Raw genomic sequence first — 14,203 nt, forward strand, 5'->3', positions numbered from 1 at the left:
ACAAGACGAATTTTCCGGGAAATCGGAAATTCTGATAGTGAACTATTGTAGTAGAGCTGTATACCTTTCGAAATCTCGCGTCAGAATTTCGATCGGTTAAGTATTTCCCGAGATCTCGTGGCTGACTCATGTTTGACAAAAAATTTAGAAAAAACGTGATTTGACGGTAAAAAAACTTTGGATGGTCCAATTTTTTGAACCAATGCACCAAATCATCCAAAAATTTGCATGGGTTCATGATTTTGGATCCCCTATCGAATGATACCTATCTTATATCTCTCTGAGTACGGGAAGTACCCCATCTCGAACTAGCTTTTTTTGATTTGGCGTTTTCGGTGTATGTATAGGTGCGCTGCACCCAGCCGACAATTCTCAGCTAATTAAGGCTAATTTCAATGAATTAACACATAAAATAATTTTTTTTGTATAAATAAATAATTTTTTGCGCAAACATTTTTTTTGAAAATTTTTGAAAATTGTTTTTTCAATTTTTTGAAAATTGTTTTTTGAATATCAAAATTTTTTTTTCAAAATTTTTTTTTGTCAAAATTTTTCTTTTTTCAAAATTTTTTCCAAAAATTTTTTTTTCAAAAATTTTTTTTTTCTAAATTTTTTTTTTTCAAATTCTAACCAATTTTTTCTTTTTAAATAAATTTTTTTTTAAAAATTATTTTTTTATAATTTTTTTTTATACTTTGCCGGCTAGGTGCTACCGCACCTCTTGATAGAATACGCATTAAGGACTTCTCTAGGCGGCTCGAAGGAGTATCGAATCAAAAAAAAGTGAAAAGGTAAAAAAAAAAAGCTCGCCTCGTACGTACGTGTGCGGCTCTATGTATCCTTCGCTCGAGTCGCGCCTGTTGCTATATATATGCTCATCAAGCTCGAGCGAAGAAGCGTGTTATATCGTGTATGCGCGCACTAATGGCTAATGGCATCGATCTCTCGGTCCATCTCTTTTCTACCCCGTCCCAAAAAAAGATATACTCGTCCTAGTACACGAGCCTTACCACTACTGCCTACTCTCCTATGCTCCACTGAGTGTACGCGCGCGCGTGTGTGTGTGTAAAAAGAACGACTCAATCGCTTAAACAACAAAAGGTACTCTCAAAAGAGAGAGAGAGAAGAGCAGCGCATAAGCTCTCTGGCATGCATATACAGAGAGTTAAAAGCTAGGCGGCCTTGATGATGCTGCTACTCACTCGTGTTTTATTTATTTCTATCTCTCTCTCTCTCGTTGCATATATACGCGCACGAGACCATACTATACCACGACGACAGGAAGTCATTACCGTATGCAGATTCGCGCTCGCTCGGCTGTATATAGCGCTTCGAGAGAGCGAGAGAGAAAATAGACGATGTGGATTAGCGTAATTTGCTCGTGCTGCGAGAGAGAGAGAAAGAGAGAGAAGAGCATCGCGTATCGCGGTCTACGTGTGTATGCGAGCGCGAGCTACACACGTATACAGCACATACACACATCTCTAGCCCATACCTGTGTGTGTGTGTGTGTGTGTGTGTGTGTGTGTATACGGCGTGACCGGTCGATGAGCCCTTTCCTTTCCCGCTCGTCGTTGAGCTAGTGCACAGCTAGTTCTTCAGCCTTTTTCTTTTATCTCTCTTTTCTATGCAGCTCGTTCCTACTCTCACACACACACGTACACGTATACCTATCTACGTTTTCGCTCTTCGTCGTATATAATATGTTGTATATCTATGTAGAGTTGTGCGCAGGTTGCGCGAAGCAGTGAGGTGGATTCTGATGGATTTCCTCTTAGATCCAGCTCGTGTTCGAATGTTGCGGATGGACGAGTGACATTTTTTGTCTTTACTTATTTTTTTTTTTCTTAATTTCTTCCTTTAGTCAATAATAAGCTCCGTAGTCGCGGAAGCGTACACGCGCAGATTCGAGAAATGCTCCGTATTTTTTTTCTTACTTATATTTCCAACTCAAACTCTAGGCTATAAGGGGATATTATATTGTGTGTACCGAGCTTTGCGTCGTGTACATCAAGGGAACAAAAACGAAACCGTACGTACGTCGCGGCTGCACTTAACGCGTAGGTGCACGCACACAAGAGAGAGAGAGAGAGAGCTCCTATTTGTATGAGAAATGTTTTTCTCAGCCGCGTCCAGGAGTTGTCGTTGCTGCTACTCGGCTACTTTGAACTGCGCTGCGGAGCGACAGTAAAATGCTTTTTGCTCGTTCGAGCTCGCGAATAATATGTATGAAAAAAAATAAAATAAAAGGAAATGAAAGAAAAAGGAGATGCTTATGTATCGGCGAGAAGAAGTGGCCACTCCACTAGCATAAGCTCGAGTACGAGGCGGGCACCAACCGATAGCAAAACTAGCAGCTCTCTGAGAGTGTTATATATAATACAGCTTAAGAGCTTCAGAGACTTATCGAAACGTGTCTGTAAATGTGCATCGCTGCGCAGATGGAGAAAAAACGCATCGATTATGTTTATTGTTCGCTTGATGAAACGCTTACATATAACTTAGTGAATACTGTGATTTGACTTATACAACTATTTTTACTTTGTCACTTGCAGATTTGCAGACAAAAAAGCACCCGCCATCTAGCGGAGGAAGCTTAAGTGTTTGCAAACTGGTTTGAATTTTTTAAAACAATTAAATTGTCATTTTCAGGACATTTAAAATGCGCTCAATTTTTTGTATTTTAATTTTAAATGATCGGGTGCTTATAACAAGAAAAGTCGAAATTCATTTTTTTTAAATTAATTTATTTAAATGATCATAGAGAAAATCTGTCGCATTTAACAACATGAGTATGCTTATCGACATTACGAGCTTAGGCGTTCAGCCGTCAAACAGATATTTCGTAAATCTTCGTTCATCAGAACCTCGTTGATCATTTCACAGCAGAGAATCGGCAACCGGTAGTGCACCACTTGCCACAAAGAAGGCCCTGCCCATCGCAAGAAAAATCTCCTTGACAGCGTCTCGCACAGATGTACATAGCAGGCCTCTCTTTCCTCTATGTGCAGGTCTCGTAGTTTTTTCGAGTGGCCGAACTTTAAGAGATCCGCACGAGCGAATCGTCTTGCCGCCTCCTCGGGTCTCAATTGAATGAGGTCGTACAGCGACTGACTTGAGTTTATCTTGATCTTTTTCGCTTTTGCCACGAACCTCCAGTCTTCATCGTACCAACGGTTGTCGAGATCCTCCGATTTTTGGAACAAGCCGTACTTAGCGAATAATTCCATGATCGTCAATGCATCGCCTCGGTCCAGTTCGTATTCTCTATTCGTCAGAAGTTCGACGAGTTCCATAGCGCTGGCCGCTAGATCTGATTGGAAATGATAAAACCTAGTGCGTGAATTTAATACTTGGCAGAAGTGATCCGTAGTTGGTAAAACGAAGCTGGACAGATCAGCGCCATTTTTGAGTAGTACATCGACAGTTTTCAACGAAAGACACGCCACAGCCCATTGAAGTGGTGTCAGGCCCGACTTGTCTCGGGCATCGACTTGCACCAACTGACGTTTTGCCTTACAGACCTTGAAAAACGTTTTCATCAAGACATGGCGATCTTCCCAATGATTGCAAATCGTGTGCAGAGGTGTGAATCCCTTGTCATTGGCCAAGTTTGGATCGGCGCCTCTTCCTAGTAGATATTCGATAACCTCCTTGCGGCCGATTCGTAATGCCAAATGCAGCGGTGTGTTGCCCTCCTTATCCTGGGCATTGACATGCACCGTCTGCTGAATTTCGTCGTTGATCTCCAGGAAGTACTTGAGTATGTCGAATTGCGTCAATCTGTCATTGGGAGGGGTGTAATAATCGTATAAATATTGGATATTGCAAATGGCATGTAGAGGTGTCAATCCTTCTGCATTGGCCAAATTTGGATCTGCGCCTCTTCTCAGTAGCAATTCGACTTCCCATTTTCGTCCGCAACTCACAGCAGAATACAGCGGCGAGTTGGTCGATTTTTGTCCGCGGCAATTAGGGTCTTGCCCGAGTTCGAGAAATTTCTCGACGACGTATTTACAGTTAGCTTTGCAGGCCACGTGGAAATGCGTAACTTCATTTTCGTCGACGTAATTCACGTCAAATTTGTCGTATATTTTAAACAAATCATCGAGTAGGTGGTAGCGCTCTAGCCCGTATCTATCAGCAAAATGCACTGGTGTGCTGCGACGCAACACGGACTTGCCGTCTTTATCGACGTCGGGTACGTCTTTGTAGCCACACTTAATCACAAATCTGATAATATCTACTTCTGAACACTCCACGGCACCCTTCAGAATATTCTCGATTTGATCTTTTCGAAAATGATCACGCAGATTTGGAAGTGGGCCAACCCAGTTTTTGATCCACATGTAAAGTGGACCGAAATATTCAATTCGTTCATTTTCGATCCGCCGATGATTCTCTTCTTTCCATCTATTCAGTTCTAAATCCACTTTTTGGCTCATTTTTATATACACTCACACAAACACAGTCACTTGTAATATGAAATACTCTTTACTTTGAATCTGTTCACTCGGCGGTGTCTCGACGCTTACTGCTGCATACACTGCGATATATACATGCGGCGTGGCCGAAGCTGTGTACAACTCGCGTAGTTAGAAAGTTTAGTTCAAGCGTTGAGACGGCGCATGTGCGTGAGGTATACTACAACAGCAATAGTAGCATATGGTTACCTCGCTAGTCTATAACTTTCTAATTTTTATCTGAATAGAAACGATTCTAGTTTTACGGAGCAGCCCGCACTGATACACGTAGCAGTTCTCGAAAAAAAAAACTGAGAAATACAACGAGTTACAGACACGTTGGAATTGAACTACTTTCCCAGTGGATTTTTTTTTAATAAAGTAACACACAAACACAGTCACTTGCAATATGAAATACTCTTTCTTTTAAATCACGAGCTGTATTCGATGCGATCTGGCACTGTTCACTCGGCGGCGTCTCGACGCTTACTGCTGCATACACTGCGATATATACATGCGACGTAGCCGAAAACTCGCGTAGTTAGAAAGTTTAATTCAAGCGTACTAGGGACCGCCCATATACGTGAAGTATACTGCAACAGCAATAGTAGCATATGGTTACCTCGCTAGTCTATAACTTTCTAATTTTTATCTAAATATAAACGATTCTAGTTTTACGGAGCAGCCCGCACCGATACACGTAGCAGCACTCGAAAAAAACTGAGAAATACAACGAGTTACAGACACGTTGGAATTGGACTACTTTCCTAGTGGGTTTTTTTTTTAATAAAGTACATAAACAGTCACTTGCAATATGAAATACTCTTTCTTTTAAATCACGAGCTGTATTCGTTGCGATCTTGCACTGTTCACTCGGCGGCGTCTCGACGCTTACTGCTGTATACACTGCGATATATACATGCGACGTAGCCGAAAACTCGCGTAGTTAGAAAGTTTAATTCAAGCGTACTAGGGACCGCCCATATACGTGAAGTATACTGCAACAGCAATAGTAGCATATGGTTACCTCGCTAGTCTATAACTTTCTAATTTTTATCTGAATATAAAAGATTCTAGTTTTACGGAGCAGCCCGCACCGATACACGTAGCAGTATTCGAAAAAAAAAACTGAGAAATACAACGAGTTACAGACACGTTGGAATTGGACTATTTCCCCAGTGGTTTTTTTTTAATAAAGTAACACATAAACAGTCACTTGCAATATAAAATACTCTTTCTTTTGAATCACGAGCTGTATTCGATGCGATCTGGCACTGTTCACTCGGCGGCGTCTCGACGCTTACACATAAACAGTCACTTGCAATATGAAATACTTTTTCTTTTAAATCACGAGCTGTATTCGTTGCGATCTTGCACTGTTCACTCGACGGCGTCTCGACGCTTACTGCTGCATACACTGCGGTCTATACATGGAAAGTAAAAAAAAGAAAGACGTGGCCGAAGCTATGTATAACTCGCGTAGTTAGAAAGTTTAATTCAAGCGTAATAGGGACCGCCCATATACGTGAGGTATGCTGCAACAGCAATAGTAGCATATAGCTACCTCGCTAGCCTGTCAATTTCTAATTTTTATCTGAATATATAAACGACTTTGGCTTTACGGAGCAACCCGCACCGACACGAGTAGCAGCACTCGAAAAAAACTGAGAAATACGAGTTACAGACAAGTGCGAATTAAACTACTACCCCCGAGGAGATTTTTTTTTTTTTAATAAAGTACATAATAATGTTGTGAACTGTAATAAAAAGTAAGATTACTAACAATTTTGGACATGTGATACGCTTTTCTACACTTTTTTACTTTTTATTACAGTTTATTTATTACATTTGTTTACCTATAATTATAGAGATTATAACCCTATGAATTCAAGCTCATTGTAGTTACATGGACTTGCTGCGGTCGATGCGATCACACGCAGATAGCATATTGAAGAAAATGTAAAAAAGTGTTAAAAAATGTGATTTTATGCTGCCTTTTTTAATGCTTGGCTGTTCGAAATCACTAGTAATTTGAGATTTTTTTTACATTTTTTTACATTTTACAATTTAATATGATGTTTTTAGTTGCTACTTTTAATTTTTATGAACGATTTTTTTTCCGTCGGGGTTATACGTAACTTAGAATCGAGTACTGCGACAGATAAGATGCTACGTCACATCGTGTGCATCGATCGTTTGAAATCAGAATCGACCTTTGCCTTACCTGTTAGCTGTATGCGTTAGCTGCAGTGATCTCAAAAGCAGCACGCGCGGTAAGCGCGAAATTCAAACTCGTGTGAAGATTATTAAATTAAATAATTCATTATAAATTTTTTTTTTCATTTATCAGAAAAAAACATGATTGCAAGTCTGACTTTTTTTTTGCCTTATCACCCGTCCGAATGCGTGCGCACCTTCGCGCGTTTGATGGATATTTGTCCTCGGCGTGCGGCTGCTGCGTTTCAATTTAATGCGTTATATATAGGCGTACGCACACACATACGGGCACTGCAATGACTTGCTGTGTGTGTTTGTGTGTATGTGCGTACTGTCTGTCACTGTACACACGGTAGCTCACGTATATAGTCGCCGGCCGTCCATGCGTCGCCGACTGCTGCACCTTCATCCTTCTTCTTCTTCTGCTTCTCTCACGTCGTCCTCTTCGTCGTCGTCGTCTTCTTTCCGTGATAGATACGTATTGTATACATATACAAGCTGGGCTCGCTAATGCAGAACTATATATAACAGTCGTATACGAAGAGCAGCAGCAGCAGCAACAGTTCGATGGGACTGAGCGATATGAAAATGCAGCGTTGGAACGCGGCAGTGCAGCTATATAAGTTCTCTCTCTCTCTCTCTCTCTCTTCCTTTTTTTCTCTCTCGCTTGAGCGCAGCAGCAGCAGCAGATTGAAATCGCTCGCTTATATGCACGCGCGCGCCCGAGAAGCACAACCGTAAGACGAAGAAGAACGAGAGACCGAAGAAGACGCGGAAAAGCTGAATTATAAGGTCAATCCGTTGGCTGCGGCGGCTTCTTCGCCAGCTACCGACGATCGAGAATAGCGCATATAGGTATATAATACGTATACACAAAGAAGAAAAAACAAATCAGGGAAAAACAATGAGGAGCTGCAGAAGAGAGAGAGAGAGATAAAGAGAGATGTATACGCGGGATAAAAATCGGCTCTGCTGCTGATGTTGCGGCGTTTAATAGAGCTCGGCGTATATATATCGCATTAAAGTCATGATATCCCACCATTAGAGAATGCTAACTCATACATACAGGCAGTGCGGTATTATAACTACGGGATATATCGATTGCGCGCGCGAGAGAGAGATAGAGATTCGCTTCGAGAGCTGCACATACTATTACTGCTGAACATCTCTTGTGCTGCATGTGTATAGTTAAAGAGTGAGTGAGAGAGAGAGAGAGAGACAAGGTCGCACAGGTGTTCGCGGAGCAATTGCCGACAGATCTCTTCGAGAGGAAATTGAAATGAAAATGAACGAGCACTATTACTACGATGTAAGAGCTGTATCGAGGAGGGAGAATATAAGGGCAAAACTTCATGTTCCTCATAGCGATCCCGAGGCTGATGCCGATGCCGCCGATGCGCTGTGTGTGACGAGATGATTGTGTTACATACGCGTTGTGAAGTACGCGATGAAATATTTGCATGCGCAATCGTGTGCCACTATAACTCGTCGTTAGACACTGTATTATACGTACGGCGTCGCGTTGTTGTTATTTTAATCGATGACGATACGCGCGTCCGTATACGCTTAATGGTACAGAGTAACACTGTATACACGCGCATCGTCCGAGCAGAGATCGTTACTTATTTGACGTCATCTCTGAGCGCGAGCTTTTACGACGACGATGATGCAAAGAAAAAAAAAATAAAGTGGACGTAAGAAAAAGAATGAAAAATATGCGACACCGCAGTGCGGCGAATTCACCTCACCTCTCCTCGTCTCTCTAATCGAGTCGCGCGCGCGCGCGAGTGCAAAATTATCCGATGTACTAGTATGCGAGGCAGCAATATATTTATGCGAGCGATCGTAAAATCATCCCATACCGATCAGGCCATCGACTCCTCTCTCTCTCGCGCTCTATTGCGCGGCGAGCACGATCGTATCTAATTTTGCCGTTATACCGAACGACAGAGATATTTTTCTCCAATAATGTATAAATATATTTTACACACACACGTGGGTATACACGCGTGAGCGAGCGAGCAGCTTCTTCGCGAGAGAGCCGTATTAATGGGACACACACGCGTATGCGATAGATCCGCATAGGAAAGGCGCAAAAATGCGCGACTTCTATTTTATCGCTACGCGTATATATTCTTATATACGTGCCAGGAAATTTCTGCGTTGATATTTATATAAAACTCGAGGATATATAAAGCAGCATCGGTGCAGCCAAGCATGCATATATACGGATCCTCGCGTGCTTGTGGTCTTGTCTTTCTCTCTTGAGCCATTCAGCTCGGCGTTAGGTCTATAACCCATAAGTCGACTGCACACACATATGTGAGGCTGTGCCGTGCTGCATCTCGGTGCATATATTTATAGGAAAAAGCAGCGGACCGAGAAGCATTACACGTATAAGTGCATATGATACGCATACATTTTTCTATAAATATAATATGGATAGCCTCGAGCTGCTCATTTATACGTAATACCTAGATATATACGCACCACCCCCTCGAGGCGATCTCGCGACTCCGCACAATGTCTGTAGCACTGCGGCCGGAGGCGATGAATTATTTACGATCGCGCCAGACACGTATGAACTTTGTGCAGTCAGCTTTTCCGTAAATACACGCCTCGTGGACTTACTCGGTTCGGCGAGAGACGCGACGTGCACGTAATAATTCCACGACATTCGTACTTTGCGCGATCTAAGCTAGTGTCAATTAGTACCTATATATATACCGTCGTGTAACTGGTACGGAAAAAAGGCGCGGATGTGTACAACGATTAGGCACGCGAGGAAAAACTTTCTCACCTCGTTGCGCTCCTATACTACTATACATAATATTATGCACGTGATGCACCTATAGACTATTTTACACCTAGCCGAATACTCGCTGTATAAATGTGTCTGTGCATTTGGGACTTTTACGTAACGACGGTAGGCGCGAGGATATTTTGTATGTGTAGGGTCACGAGAGTTAGCTCCGAGCTAATTGATCGGAGTGCTCGCGAGTATAAATTAAGTGACGCTCGAGCATATCGTGCTTCGCTTTCGACTGCGCGAGCTCCGCGATCGTGTCTATTATCTCTATGCAAAATTAACTACCTGCCTTTGAGAGATTCTAAGCTCGCGATGCGCAGTTTATATATAATGCACCGATCCTGTATACCTCTACCTTGATAGGCACGAGACAGAGGGAAACGAACGGCGAGTCTGTTCCTGCTGCTTCCCACACGCGCCTCAAGAATCGTCCCTCCTGTATATATATGAAGAGCAACATCGTAAAAGCTTCGTGGGCCGAGCTGTGCTACCGGTGCTGTTACAGCTGCTGCTGCGTTACGGCGACTTTGTTCTCGAGGTTTTCGCCAGTCGAGAAAAAAAGCACATCAGCGATGAAGCAAGATGCAAAAAAAAAAAGAATCGACCTTGTATACCCGAGGCTTCGGATACGCTATAATATCTACATAAATACATATAATAATGGCCAAAGTCAAAAATCCATCAGACCGGGTGTGCGCGCAATTGTTATAATAATACGTGTATTAAAATGAAGTTAAGAAAAAAGAGCAAATAAATAAAAGATCTGAAGCGTCGGGTTCGTTACGCTCTTAATTCACACGCGGGTGATTAATGAACAATCGAGTTTTTTGTAATACATCGTGCGTTGAAAATTATGTACATTACTATATACGGGCCGAGCTAAAAGCTCAAAGAAATTCGCTTTTCGGATCTCGAGCGAGCCATTGGTAATATACGGAGACAATGAACTGGTGTCGAGCTGATATCGCCAGAGAGAGAGACTATTAAAGCGCGTCGACGCGAGAAAGAAGGCGAGCTTTGCAATGATCGCTTTTACAAAGCGAGTCAGCGAGACTCAATTTGACCGAGTATATCGGAATAATGAAAGGATAAGCGAGAGCGAGAAAAGGGGGAAAGAAAAGGATCAACCTGTCGACGCGAACGAGGTGGTGGTATGCGAGGCGATCGTTATAAAATGAGAATAATGTAATTCGAGTATGAATCGAAGTTGATGCTTATGACGATTGACGCGTTATTTTTACCAATTTTTCTAATATCGAGTCAAATTTGGAAGTATTCTGGCAATTGTTATGAACTCACGCGCGTTTCTAGCCACGTTAATTCAATTCTCAGACTATTCCCAAGATAAATAATCCCGTATAACCACGGATTCATGCTATAATAACTTACGTACATACATCGTGGAATAATAAAAAGACAACAGCGACGACAACAAACAACAAGTTGGCCGTGCTCGCGTATATGCAATATAATCTGCATCGGCTTGGCCTGCACCAGAGAGGCAGCATTGCGCAACAAAGCCAAAGAGAGATAGAGACTCCCTGCGTATATAGCACATACCGTATAGGTAGACTCCTTATCCCTATCTCTCTCTCTCTTCTCTCGCTCTTGTCTCCCACATAATTAGTCACCCTCGCCGTTCTTCTCTCTATCGGGCGATTCGAATCGCGCGGAAACTCGCCATTTAACCTATGCTGCAGCAGGTATATATAGCAGTAGTAGCACTGCAAGGAGCAGCTTCCTTATAGCCATACAAAGCTATTACTACCTGGCATCTCTGAACGTGCATACCTGTGTGTGTGCGAGTATTTGTGTGTGGGTAAGTGAGAGAGAGAGAGAGAGAAAGAGAGCTACAGGTGACTGTTCGCGCGCCGCAGAAGCGAGTTGCGCAACTCTCTTCGCGCTCGCCTCGCTGCTGCTGCTGCTGCTGCTCCTTCTCGTCCTTTAAAGCACACACGTTCCTATATATCTCTCCATGCGCGCGCGCGTACATTCACCTTACGCGGCGCGGCGAGCCTATAGCGGCATGTGCGCGGACTGCGTCTATCTGTATTATATGTATGTATGTACGGTGCTATATAGCTGTGCATCGGAGATGCGTATTCTCTCTTTATATATATAATGGTGTAGAACGGCCTACACAATATAATAATATATACAATGGGGAAAAAGGACGATGATGGATCGGAGCGAGCTTTGATCGATCGCTTTTTTGTCCGTCTCTTTTTTTTCCTTCTTCTTCTTTTCGTTATCTTTCCGCGGACAAAATACGCATCGTAGTCCTTTGTTGTTTTTTTTTTCTTCAACTACATGTTCGATTCGATTTAGTTGTAATGATCATAGGTCAAAAAACGCCGATTCGATGCAATAATAGTTCCCGCTCGAAACATTTTTCTCGCAAAATTACGTAATAAAGCTCGCGTACTACATCCTCTGCGCGGAGGAGAGCATCGTGTCTCTAGAAGCTAAAATAAACCCAGCTAATAATTGATTTTTTGTTGTTGTTGTTTTCATCGAAAACTCTCGAGTTTAACGTTTACTCGGGACAATAAAAAAAAATCTATCGGCGCGGTAGATACCATACACAGGCGGTAGTGGTGGTATTATCGGGACATAGAAGGAAGTAACGAGCTGTGCACGCAGAAGCAGCAGCAGCAGCAGCTGATCCAATTTACGAGTCCTAGAGGAGTCCATTGTATAATAGCGCACGAAGGAAGGAAGAGCACAGCACGCGCTCGAGAGAGAGAGAGAGAAAAATTCCGCGACAGGTGGACTACTCGTAAATTTACCCCTTTTTACTCTTTACCTTATATATACACACACACATAAGGAGTGCAAGGAATGACGAGCACGTGTATGTGTGTGTACGCGTGTGTATCTATATAAAAGCTGCTTAGAAAATAGTGGGCTCGAGTCGCGCTTCCTACCTGCATATAGCTGCAGTTCGTGCGCATAGCAGGGATGCTTTTCATTAGAGGCTGCGCACAAAACCACCTGTGTGTGTGTGTGTGTGTGTGTGTGTGTCTGTATACATCTAGCCGACGAGTCCGCAGGGACTGGCAAGAGGATTTAATGGACGGCTTTTAAAGATCCTTTAAGGATCGACGATCCTCTTCCTCTTTCTTGCTCTCGCGCGCGCGTATCTATATATTATGGAAAAGAGGAATATATATAGGAGGATGCGAGCAACAGTTTAGTAGCTGGACTATATAGCTATAGCTCCTCGCAAGGGGGTTTATTATAGATCTGTGGCTTTATACGCATGCAAAACCGCAGAGCCGATATCGGTTGGCCGCGTGCACACACGGCTGTGCGTTGTAACGTTTGAACATTTAATAGCACGCATGAAAAATTCATTTCGCTCGTGCGCAGTTTTCTATATACGCGCGTAAGAGAGCCGGTCGTCGATCTGGTTGCAAGCTGTTAGCGCTCTAAGACAATCATAGAAGATGAAATATAACTAAAAAAGATGGTCGAAAAGATGGTTTAAAACCTGCTTTATAACCTGCTTTCTTGCTTCTTCTCTTTTGAGTTTCGAAAATTCGGCCTTACGCCATCTAGCGGTAACTTGTGAACTACTGTCGGGAAAAAATTTACATAACGTGGAATTTTTAACGTCTAGTTTACCATTATATAGCTAAAGTTTTATGTTGATCAAGCATATTATTGTTACTTTTATTGCGAGCATTGCCATTTAATATTTATTAAATGACAGCATTATTATAGTTTTTATTCATGAACTCCCATTTTAGTCAAATTAATTTGCAGTGCATTCGTTTCAACTTTGGCATTAGTACCGCTTCATTTATTTCAGTGTTGGTTACTACCATGTTTCTCAGTTTATAAAATCACTGGTTTTTAAGACTAACTGATTGTAATTTCAAAGTAAATATAAAATGGAAAAAGTCATCAACGTATGCCCTCGAACGTTACGTTACAAACAAAATTCACAGCGATATTGAATAGCACGAGAGTAAGAGAACGACTTTCGAGCATCATCGTGGTGCTCGCTCGCCTACAGGGAAATGACCATAGCTCGCTGCATTATAATCCTTTTATGGTCTGGCCGGAGCGCGCGGCATAATATACAGATAGACAGAACTCCCGCCGCAGCGTGTGTTGTGTGTGTGTTACTTATTACGATCGTCTGCTCATCTATGCACACACGGACACACACGTACACATGCACGTCATTGACGTAATCCATGACTGCTCGTTTTTCAATTTTTACACAAACCTTTACCTACCAGCTCGTATATGTGTATACCTCATCGTTGCATGCGCGCGCGGTGCAGGCCTATTACACGTGTTGTCTTGTGTGTATCGTGGCGCACGTATCGCATTGACAAACAATTAGGATTTATATGTAATACGTGATGTAACGGGGCCACATAGCGGCAGCAGTACAGAAAATAACGACGTGCGAGTATAATTTATCTATTCTGCATTGCTATATGGGGGCTCTACCCGTGCTACACATCTATAAGGAGTGTATTAATTGCGAAAATATTCCTTTTACTCTATATTACAGCCCGAGCTTTCATCGACGGATGCTCGTCTGCACTCTCATAAAGTGTTCCACACACACACACATACACACATGCATGCATATAATATAGATTGCGACACGACGCAATACATATATTTATTGCGATCTAATTAGCTACACGTCGTCGCTGTCGTACACAGCCGCAGCTGCTGCTGCTGCTGCTGC

General features: G+C 42.5%; 2 protein-coding genes across 2 annotated transcripts in view; one reads left to right on the forward strand and one right to left on the reverse strand.

The window, feature by feature from the left end:
* Window positions 1-2,807: 2,807 nt before the first annotated feature.
* Window positions 2,808-4,445, reverse strand: LOC106650645 (ankyrin-1-like). The gene has a single exon (XM_014368785.1). The coding sequence runs from the start codon at window positions 4,443-4,445 to the stop codon at window positions 2,808-2,810; it is 1,638 nt and encodes a 545-aa protein (XP_014224271.1).
* A 2,184-nt stretch (window positions 4,446-6,629) lies between these two features.
* The window catches only part of LOC106650644 (serine-rich adhesin for platelets), a 59,383-nt gene continuing 51,809 nt past the window's right edge, over window positions 6,630-14,203 (forward strand). The window contains exon 1 of the mRNA XM_023460751.1: window positions 6,630-6,696. Within this exon, the coding sequence (XP_023316519.1) occupies window positions 6,630-6,696 (67 nt within the window). The remainder of the gene's footprint in view (window positions 6,697-14,203) is intronic.

This window comes from Trichogramma pretiosum, unplaced genomic scaffold (genome assembly GCF_000599845.2).
Source record: "Trichogramma pretiosum strain Unisexual culture from Peru unplaced genomic scaffold, Tpre_2.0 scaffold38, whole genome shotgun sequence".
In the NCBI taxonomy this organism is placed as follows: domain Eukaryota; kingdom Metazoa; phylum Arthropoda; class Insecta; order Hymenoptera; family Trichogrammatidae; genus Trichogramma; species Trichogramma pretiosum.

Coding starts and splice junctions, on each gene's coding strand:
- LOC106650645 (XM_014368785.1), bottom strand. CDS start 4,445: ATGAGCCAAAAAGTGGATTTAGAACTGAATAGATGGAAAGAAGAGAAT.